At 38.0% G+C, this 11,613-nt stretch overlaps 1 protein-coding gene across 1 annotated transcript in view; it reads left to right on the forward strand.

Annotated features, from left to right (window-relative positions):
- The window catches only part of si:dkey-247m21.3 (5-hydroxytryptamine receptor 4), a 68,916-nt gene extending 64,292 nt beyond the window's left edge, over positions 1-4,624 (forward strand). The window contains exon 7 of the mRNA XM_038734588.1: positions 813-4,624. Within this exon, the coding sequence (XP_038590516.1) occupies positions 813-906 (94 nt within the window). The 3' untranslated portion in view covers positions 907-4,624. The remainder of the gene's footprint in view (positions 1-812) is intronic.
- Positions 4,625-11,613: the final 6,989 nt, after the last annotated feature.

Raw genomic sequence — 11,613 nt, forward strand, 5'->3', positions numbered from 1 at the left:
TTGGTAATGACGCACTGAGATGAGAACGCGTTGATATATCCTAGACATTTAGGCAACGCAGAAAGTTAAGTGGGTCAGAATATAGCAAATATAATAAATGTCATGAATGGTGCCTAGACCTGCCAACAAATGTCTGTTAGAAGAAAACAAAACAGCCCACATTTCCACATTTCCAACCTGTAGACCACTACTGACCTCAGAATCAGCTGCCCTGCCAATCTCCCGCTTCTCTCTCTCCTAAAATATCTTCAATATCCATCTGGTCAATGAATGGAAGGATATACAACAGCATTAGCAGGGACACTATGACATTTAGTTTTCACTGACAACATTCTATGGGGACTGATATTGTTTTGAAATAGACTACTAGAGACAGGCAATATTAATGACTAAAATATCCCCCTACCTTTACCTCAAGTAAACGTAGCTTCAGTTTAGCAAGTAACAGTCACTAACTACAACTTACACTTTCACTCTGTATCACTCACTATGTTGAATCAATCTTTCTTCACCATGTCTGTGTGTCTCTGTGTCTCTCTCTGTGGTTAGTTGCTCTGCAGCTTGAAAGGCTGGACAGGGTCCTAGTGCCCAACCTCAGCAGGGATTTAAGTTTTGAAGCAGAGGAAACAACCAGAAGAAAAAATATTTTATTATTAATTATTTTAAAAAAAATCTAAATCTAATAATTGTTTTTCTTATTATTAACTGGGGGGGCTTCGAACCTTGTTAGGGTGGCTTCAGCCCCCCTAAAATAGGCCTAACGACGTCCATGTCATTAACGTTTACTGAAAAAGTCTTTGTGTCTTTTTCAGATTGTCCTTCCTGCCAAACCGGAGCTACAGCGACAATGGACGGACAATACTAGGCAATGAGCAGGAGTCCCAGGACTCTCTCGGACCACTATGAGGATGACTTGACAGAGCTGTGACATTGTCAGCGGGTGCGGGGGACCTCTGAGTTTGTTTAGAGACAAAGACTTCTTGGCCTCTGTTATCTCAACAGTCTACCGTGAACTGACCTGAGATGTATATGAGAATATTGCCTCACCTGGACATTCACTCTATGACATTCTTTATGCTGTCCAGGATAATCTAAACGTTAGAGGTACTATTGCTGGGCATCAGACACGTGCAGAAAGTCTTGCTCTTGGTGACTACAAAAGATACTAAATGACGCATATTGATGCAGAATTCAAGTATCTACTCATTGTAAAACCCAAAAAACTGTTCTTTTCAGTCGAACGTCTGGATCACAGGATGTGAAGATCAAGTCAGCTACAGTTCTCAGAAAATGACAGTAAGACTACAAGTTAAACTCTGGCTAACATGATGGTGGAATCAAGAGGCCTCTACTGCTTTTTAACCTCTATGCTGACATTTCATCATAGCTTAAAACTGACATTCTTTGGTGGCATGTTGTGAAGGAGAAACGAGTTATAACAGAGTTGACTGCCAGCTGGTCACAGGGGTGATTGCCGGTCTTATTAAAGTTCAGTTTATTGCACAGCAGTTTGTATTCTTGCCTTTTACCAGCATCGCTGCCACTCTGAAACAGCTGGATGTAATGTTATGTCAAAAGTGAACATTTTTATTTCATATTCAGTTTTAAAAACACCAAAGGCTGAGGATGCGATGAAATACAGCATTATAAAAACTGTTAAATCATTCACCATTGTGATGAAACACATGCCTAAATCCTTCATGGCACATAAAATATTGTTGCACTTACCTCTGTGGGTTGAACGTTTCTGTTGCATCTCTGTCCACACGCCCAAAAGGGATGTTGTTTGGTTTTATAGTCTAGCTCTACATGTAGATCACTGTAGCAAATTGGATTGGTCAGATAAAAATCGAGTGTAATGAGCCGCCTTTTCTTTAAATTGAGATAATATGTACGGGTTGTTTTATATTCCCACCATGAAAGAATTATAATTATGGAGGAGATACCTTGAAACTTTCTTTCTCTTGTTCATCCCCCTCTATGAAAACCTGCAGCTGGATGGAAGCTGCTGGAAACAGCCATGACAAGGCTGAAGAGACAACCTGTTCGGGTATCAGAGTTTGTCCCAAACTCAAACACAGAACAAGTAGGCGGGACAGATATAGTCTCTTAGAATTTAGTAAACAAAAGGAGAAACCTAACTTACAGCAGAGTCCAAAAATTCTACAAAGCAGATGGCAACGAGCAGGGCGGGACCAAGACCAGGTGGTGGACATGAGGAAATCAGACAGACTCACACACAGGCAAGTTGACATGAAACAGAACCAAACCAAGGCAAACACAGATCAGAATAATGAATATAACAAACTAATCAAGAACACAAGCAGACAGACCATAACCAGATATATTATGAAACAGGCAGATGCAACAAACCAAGACAGGGCAAGAACAATAAGACAAGTCTAAACTAAACAGAATAGCAAACAGGGGGATTGCACGCAAGATGTCAGCAACTAATCAAACAGGAACTGGACAGATATGAGACAGGACAGGTACTCAAACTCAAACTTGTTTCAAACTGAATATGTCTTGATAACATTCAATATTTATGATTAAATAAGCAACAAATTTAAAGTTTGGGAAAAAACTGAACAAGTATAGTATGTATACTTATTTATTAAGAATTTAACACTTAACAACTCATCTGCTTCATTAGGACTGTGTATGTGTGGTCTAATCGCGCTTGTTTCCCTGGCAACATGAACAAACAACCCATCAGCTGTCATCTGATTTTGGAATGAAATATTGCTAGACTCTGATTGGTACATGGAAGTGTGTGACATGTCGGTTTTCCAATTGAGCCCCACCCACCTCTAACCAGTAAGAAGAGCACAGACACTACAATTTCTCATTTTACCATATGGGAAATTATTTATTTTAAAATTTTGAAATCAGTAAAAAAAAACATTTTATCCTGAAAACTCATCACATTTTGTTGATTTTTTTCCCTTTTTCAATCATCATGAATATCGAAACAACTTTATTGGATAAGGCTTGTGATATTCAAAATTTTTCTTATTGGTAACATATCATGTGAAAAAAATGAAGCAAGAATCTCTCTGCCTCACAATACTTTCTGACTTCACTATGTCTGTTCCTATTGACTGGCTCACAAATGTATACAATAGCTTCATTTTCAAAAAAAGGCTCAATGATGCCCTAATATAGGTGATCACTGTAATTTTTAGCAAATGCAAAAACAGGAGTATACTGTGAATATATACACACATACATACGTACATTTCACTCTTTGGATATACATGCAATATTATTAGTAGGATCAATTCAATATATATTGAATATATATAACATTGAATATATAGAATATTCAATATCCAGACCTATCCTTTAACTTACAAAACATTGTAAGTCAGAATTGCATTCACTGTACACAATAATACATTAGGTGTATTTACTTTTTTCACATTTAGAACTCCATAAAAACCATTCAATATACCGGTAACAAACTACAAATGAAAATATAAAAAAACTAATGTAATAAGTATGGTCCTAAAGTTCTTCTATTATTGTTTTGCATATATTTCCCTTAAACCACTAACTTCAATATTTTTTTCTCTGCTACATTGTCCAGTTGATAGCATTGTGACATGATCCTTTGATGGTGGATGACTAAACTGTAAGCTTCACGTTTTTTGCCAGCAACACATAATTTACATTTTAGGACATTGTCATCAATCTTTTTAAAGAGTGTTGAAATAAAAACAAGAATATTTGATTTTGCACTGACACGTGTTCTTCTGCACATGTAATATGTGTTGTTCTCTCCATAGAGAACCAGAAAATGAGAAATCAGAACATTTTAACAAACAATATGAATATTTTCCTCATTAGACATTTTAAGCACATTCAGGCCAAGGTGACTATTAAGGTCTGATGCCACTCAAATGAAGAATAAGAGACTAAGAGAGAAATAAGTCTGTGTCTTTGAGTTGCTTAAAAGATTCTGTTTCTGGCCACCTGGTGACAAAAGCAAGATATTCACTCTCCTTTTAGCTTTGATTTGGTCACTATTTTCCAAACCAGCCACCTGTTTTGACTTTCTGGCATTTTGTGTTGGGCACGTAGCATTTTCTCAGCATGTTTGAGCTAGTTTGCTTGCAACAGCCACCTACGTGGGGGCCTGTGAGAGCAAGGGCTTGGAAAAACAAAAATAATGAGTAAAAAGCAGCTGAATATTGATAAAATCACTATAGAGCTGCAGAATCTGTTGTTTTTCTAGGTGGGTTTGGCAGCACCTGGTGACCTTGTCACATTACTCAGTCATTTGGTTCAAAGGTAGATTCAAGAATGCCTGTAGATTTAACTCTCCTCCAATGTTTGATGCTCAGTTTACATATCTGAACTCCATCTGTCTAATCTATCTATCGACACATGGAGGTGTGAAACCAACTCAGCCGCCTACTTTCTGTCATCACTGATTTATAGATTCTGCAATTATGCCTTAGAAAACAACATTTAACTCATCATTTTTCCTTTTAACTTCAGTGCAAAACCTCTAAGGCCTGCTTCAAAGATGAAGAGATAAATGAATGTCTTATTATAATGTGACAACTTTTAACAGTCCACTGTGTTTTTTTTTTTATCTTTATTGTGTGTGATGGAAATAAAATAAAGAGAGAATTTAACAATTATTTGGAAACTGGTTCATTTATGGGCCATTTTTATTTTTTACATCATATTTTAGAGATTTTAGTTTCTAACATGTAAAATAGAAATACCCAAAAGGAAACAGAAATTTCAGATCTATCAAATGTGTCAAATCTTTTGAGCCATACAAAATTTCTCCTTCCAGCATTGTGTAGTTATGGCTCCTTAAACCTGCGTACATGTATTCATTTACCTGGAAATATCAGGCTCTTTAGCTGCTTAATGCTAATGTCCATCAGCTAGTCTCTTACTTTGTCTGTCATTTGGTGCTGGGCAGGTAGCGACCAGTCGGTTTGTCAGAGCTTTTTTACTGAAAACAGTGCTGATGGTAGCAGTGGGAACCAAAACAGAGAAGCTGCTGGCCAGAAAAACAAAACAATGCTGCCTGAAACAATCCAAAGAGCTGAGCTGAGTGGTATTTCTCTGCGGGTTTAAAATACAAGCGACCCCTCTCACATTACACAGTCACTTGATCCATTGTTGATATAAAAGTATGTAAGAGCAACTTTAAAGTTTATTTTCATTTTAAAAGGGACAGTTCACCCAAAAACACATTAAAAGGAATGAAGGCTTTCTTGAAAAGCAGTTTGAAAATGAATCAGAAAGTTCACTTACTGACTTTTCGGCCCCATCTCGTGGCCTTCACCAGTAGATGAAGATGGTTTAATCTCCATGGAAACTAGAATGTAAGAATGTTTTTATCAAACAAAACTTGAGCAGTTCTCAGTTGTATTTTACCAGTACGCAGTGGAGCTCGACTGCATTTTTGAATTTGATGCCGTTTAGCCCTCCAAAAAATTAATTTGAAAAACAGCAGCATCTTTTTCCAAATGCACAACAGTTAAAATTCTTCGGGAACAGTCCAAAATTTACTTTGTGGTCACCTGGAGGGGCCCAATCTCTATTTTGAGAACTGCCCAGCAACTGTCAAATATGGTGAAAACTCACATCTTGTCAACAGATTCTTTTTAAGCAACTGCATATTTCACTATTTTAGGAGGGTGGATGACTATTCATCACTTGAGCTCTGTGACTTCAGCAATACAACATGAGCATCAAGCACAGACCAATATTAGCCTGTTCTGTGTGGGTCATAAATGCATTTTAACAAGTCTTTATTAATGTTGACGGTGGCAGGCGGCAATTACACACAAAGCCCCTCGTCAGGAAGCCTATTTGGTAACGGCAAATATGATTATCCCCAATCATTCCCTCTGCCACTAAAAACAATTTTTGGTTGATTGGTGCTGACCCCCGAGTCTGCTGGCCATTAACCAATCATGGAAAATCCAGAGGAGGAATTCATTATTCTGTGAGCCCTCTCAAAACTCACTGACTCCAACTCAATCTCTCTGGGCTTATAAACTGTATAAAGTAAGAAGATCTCAAGGCTTTGTCTCATAGCACAGCAGTGCCAGACCTGGACCTGGGTTTTTTAAAAAGCATCTAGCTCTAATATTAGTATGAAGTTAACACAGGACCACAGAATTATGTTTAGCTCCATGAGACACCTTTCCAGTATTTTATCCTTCTATGGGCCACTAGAAATTAGTCATGTTAGTTTTTGTTGAATCCAGCCTAATCTGTTTTTCTAACAGATATGTGCGTTGAAAAAAAAAACTATTCGCTCTAGGATTTAAAATGTAATTTTTTTAAATAAAGCCCTCCTGGGGATTTATTACTGATCTCCTTCCATGTGGTGGTAAGAGGTCAGCTCAACTTCAAAGCTGTAACCGTGAGCCTAGCTGTTCTCGGGATGGTTCTCACAGAAATGCTCAGGGAAGTGGCTGTGAGCTGCTCTTTAATGGATATGGTTAACATTTTCCAGACCAACCAGTCAGTCTTCATTCTTGAATCTTTCCCCCCCGTCAAACCGAAAAAATACTGTTTGAAAACACTTCTGCTCAACCATACTTCTGATCTGACATTAGTGGCACTTGGTCCAGCTACATTTTCTAGTGCAGCTTCTATGCAAGCCATATCTGGTTCTTTACTGCCTCCCAAATGCCACAATGCGCATAGTCCACACTAAAAAACAAACAAAAATATTTTTTAGTTAGATGTTAGAAAACAAGGATGAACACTGACTGACTGGCTTTTCATTTAGTTAACTTCCCCCCCTCCCCTAAAGAGCATGAGCAAGAGGATAAGACAGTCCTAAATGAAGAATGAAGAACAGGTATGTATTATATCTGGGCTATAGCCTGCCTGCCTGGTGGGAGACACCAGAGTTCATCAGTCCCACAGAGGTCCAAGTGAAAGAATGTCTTTAGACTTTGTTTTGAAAATTTAAAATAGGTGTATCCATGACAAAAAATCTTTGACAAGCTACATCATATGGTAACTTGTAGCTACAAAGAGATACTGGATGTTGCTTCCATTGATTTTATAAATAACACCAGGTGGGCAACTAGACACAACCAAGTCAACGCAATAAGCCATATGGAAAGAGCAATGAGACACACATATTGCTTGCAAATACTGCATAGCCATCTTGAAATAATGTAATTAGCACACAGTGCTAACAGTGAGTGTGTATGTGTGTGTTCAGTTATCAGACTGCAGAGAGAAAGACAGCAGCATCAGTTGCTGAAATGTAAATCGTCCCTGCTCCTCTCCTCACTACCACTAGATGTAGCTACAATACTAGCAACTAAAATTGGCTTTTGCTGTTGACCTCCTCCACAGGTGTGTTCAGTTTGACTGTGACTTCATATTGCGGAGGTTTTAGCATCAGGCCTTTTTCACAGACGTCACATTAGGAAAAGCATAGGTGTAAAGAATAAAATTAATGATGGCTGAATTCCATTTAGCTGCTTCAGTTTAAAGGTCCTTGTATTCATGCTGGCTCACTGTCACACTGTTAACACTTCTGGGACACTTGAATGGAACAATGCCATTGTTAATGTCATCACTAACATCTGTACTTTTCCTTCTATGAATCAAAACATCTCATGAAGCACATGGAAACAACTATGGAAATATTACAATTATATGACACATTCTGCTAGTGTAAAACCTAAACTGACATTTATATTTTTATTGTAGCACTGTTTTATCTTTTCTGCTGGTTTTATATGCTATGTGGCTGCCCTTTTCCTCACTGAATCATTTTATTGTTAAAATGTTTTTAAAATGTTATCAACACAAAAAATAGAAACAAGCAAACAGCTTTAAAAAAGGAGTCAGATATCTTCAGTTCATAATGCCAAAAGTGTATTCTTAGTGCACCTATGCACACATCAATGGCAAATGTTCCAGTCCTCCGACGTTCATCAGAGCTTACACATTCTTGGTTTTCAGGTCACTTGAATATATCTGCCCGCGACCCTGACGATGGTGCAATCAATGAGCCTTCAAGTCATTTCAGTAGAAAGAGGATCTTCTACAATTATTATTTGGTATTTACACCCTTCATAGCTGTCAGCAACTGTTCTAAGCTGTTAAAAAGATGTGTTAAAAGCATGCAACAGTCTGTACAATATGCTTTAGCCAAACAGCCAAGGTTTTTCATGCTGCCTGCAACTTTTTAACTAAAACATAATTATTACTTTAAGTCCTTGTGGAAGATGTTGTGAAATAACTGCACAACATCTTCCTGGAACATCCTTCTGAAACATCTTCCTAGAACAACGCACAGGAGTAGGCTGCATGGACATTAATCAAACTTTTACACACTCATCACTAAATTCAAACTTGTTTCAAGGAAACACATGGGTCATATGATGAGTAGGCTCCGTTATAAAGAGCCTGTGAGTTTCAGGGGGGGAAACATTGGCTGTTTCACTTCACTGATTTGCTCTGCTGAGTCAACAGAATGCCTTTTTATAGCTAACCACACTCAAACATCTTTTTTATTATTATATAGAAGTGATTAAAGTGGGCAACAACTTGACAGCAGGCATCATGTGTGCATGACTTTTCCAGTATCACAGCTAATCTTCTTTAAACATTTACGTTCCTTAAGTGGTTTACTCTCAACTCAAGGAGTTAATAAGTAGAATGAATAAACTCTTGAACCTTTAAGAAATGTTGGAGGTTAAGGCGACATATCGTGGGGTTATCAGGACTTTGGATCTCAAAAGGTCCTATCTGTGTTTGCAGATGGGCTGACAAATACAAACATTTTCCTAGCATATGGCAGGTTTCACAGGTTGTTTTCTTTAAAAGCTCAATACCTGCTACAGCCACAGACAGGCCTACTTGATATGTGTAATATCTCTGTGAAATATAAAAATGTAGTGCTTTAAAACATGCCAAATACAAACTGAATTCATAGACATCTGTTGGAATTATAGTGCAAGAGAAAGCCATTATATCGTTCATAATGTATACTATAATGTAACTGATTTGAATGCAAACATGCATGTTCATAAATGTGGTGCTGAACATAGAGTAGTACCTGCCATGTCACATGAGTGTTCAGCAAGTCTGACATCACTATCATTTTCTAGATTATAGAAGATACCAGTAATTCAAGTATTTTGGATTTTTTTTTAATCAGCCAAATATAAAACAATCCCACATATATGCATGAAGTGTTATTGTACAATTTGTTGTTGCTGTAGCTTTGAGGGAGAGTCACAGGTTAATACATTACCAATAGACAGCATCTAACGTAACCTCTGTGTCGACAAAAAAACAGACGAGGGTGAGCGGGAAGTCGTCCCAAGTTTAAACCAGTTCTCAACTCCATCCACCCAGTTCTCTAAAGACAACTGACACTCAGAAAATCAAGCCCAAAATTCTGTTTACAGTAACAGCCATTTTGTATTACAGAGGTAGTATAAGTAAGAAAGTACAATACAGAGTGCTTTTGTGTACTGGTAGTGTACTTAATAAAACAGATTAAGCCTGTTCTGCAAATAGTTAAGAAGAATTGTTCCCTAATGTTCCCATTGCAACTTGTTCCTTTTCTCCATCTGTTGGTCCAGAGCTGCTCAGAGTACATAGTTGCACACAGGCAACAGATGAACAGATAAAACTCTATATATAGTAAAAGATTCTTTACAGATCAGTGTCAGAGAAGGTGGTAAAAGGAGCCTGGAGCTGAATTTTACCTCTACAGTAAAGTGTCGTGGAAATTATATTCCTGGTGACGGGTTCAGCAAAGAATTGAGTAACAACCAACCGTTGTCTTTGAAGAATTTATTTGACAAAAGAGAATAAACAGAGAAGTACTAAAACACGTATACAGCTGGTCCAGAGACCTGCTGCCTAGGGCGGCTTCGGGCGGGTGGGCCTGAGCAAAGGGATGCATAATCAATTTACACAGTCTAGGTTTCTATGTTTTGGGGAACAGAGATCCTCTCTCAGCCTTGAATGAACATTCCAGAAGAGGAGAGGAACAACAAGAGGGGGAAAACACCAAAACAATCACAGCGCTGACCTAAACCCTAGTAAATGTGGACAGACTAACATGAGTAGTATAGGAGAGGAAAGGATAAAAACACAATACATAAATATCTATAAGCCATAACGAGAATAGTAATAATAGTATTATATTATTTAATAATAATATTAAAAGATCATACATAAAAAGATTAAATGCAAGAGGACACAATTTTCTGCCATAACATAAAGCAGGTCATAACTTTTTGGTAAGAACAGATAAGCATAGTGGAACTGCGTTCTACAGTCAGAATTTTTTAAAAATTCAAAAATTTTAAACTAGATAAGGTACTGATAGTGTACATAGGAAATATACAGCAGGGAGACAAAGAGCTGGGGCAAGAAAACTTTAAGTAAAGGGGGTTAGGCAAACGGAAATGACCGATGCAAATGACCACCAACAAATAAAGAGTTATGGACACTGCAGCAGGTGCAACAAGCAATATTAGGCTACAGAAATCAAATGACCACTTTTATAGCTGAATAAAACATCACCAAGGCAGACAACACAGACATGTAGAAACAATATAAGCTTCAGCCACAAACACACATAGGAACAGTTTTTACACAACACGTAGCCTGGATACACCCACAAACACACGCATACACGCACACACATACACATACAATGCTACGTTGCCACACAGCGGTTGTACTCACTTGTGTGAACGTCATTGTGTGAGTGATTGCTTGACCACACTCAGTCCAGTATGCGTCCGTGTCCCACTATAATCAGTCCGTCTCTCTGTCCCACTGCGCTCCTCAGAGTTAGCAAAAATGTTGCGCTTAAAGAGGCTCCACAGTGACAGTGACAGACAAACAGAAGAGAGGCCTCGTGCTCCTCACTGAAGGTAGAAGGTCTTTAGCAATGTAGTAAATGTAGAAAGTATATTAATAGGTGCAACCATTTTTAACTATGCCGAGGGGAAATGAGGCTAAAAAAGACCCATTATGACTTCATGCTTAATTTTAGTGTAGTGTACTCTGTATGTATTTTAGTGCCTGACTTGTGTGTGTTTTTCTACCTGCACGCTTCTCTTCTTGATAAAAAAAACGCTCCACAGCAACTGCTTGAAGGGGCTTAACTGGGGCATGCAGATTTATGATGGGGCTATAGCCACCCCGGCACCGGTGTGGCACTGTCACTGCAGGTCTGCACACTGCTCAAAAAATTAAGGGAACACTTCATCATCGAATTATAACATCATCTCAGTTAAACTTCAGGGATGTCCATCTGTACAGTTAGGAAGCATAAATGATTGTGAATCAATATCACTTGTTACGTCATTTTGTTCTCAACGATTTTTACTATGTACAGACTGTGCTGGATGAAAAACTGGAGTGTTGCAGAGTGAAGAAGAGATTATTGATCGCTTCTTGAAGACTGCAACAATTTTCTTATTTCAAACTGTTTGATGCTTCCAAATGACAGTATTGTGTTATGACTGATCTAGGGATTAGGAGAGTAAAATACTTCTGAATGTTTTAGCAACAGTGGTTTGCACCTGCACCCTTTAGCAGACTAATATAACTAACAAATTGACATTTACTCAA

The sequence above is a fragment of the Micropterus salmoides genome, unplaced genomic scaffold, assembly GCF_014851395.1.
Source record: "Micropterus salmoides isolate LMB-PRFRI ecotype aquatic unplaced genomic scaffold, ASM1485139v1 Ms_hic_scaffold_20, whole genome shotgun sequence".
NCBI classification, from domain to species: Eukaryota; Metazoa; Chordata; class Actinopteri; order Centrarchiformes; family Centrarchidae; genus Micropterus; species Micropterus salmoides.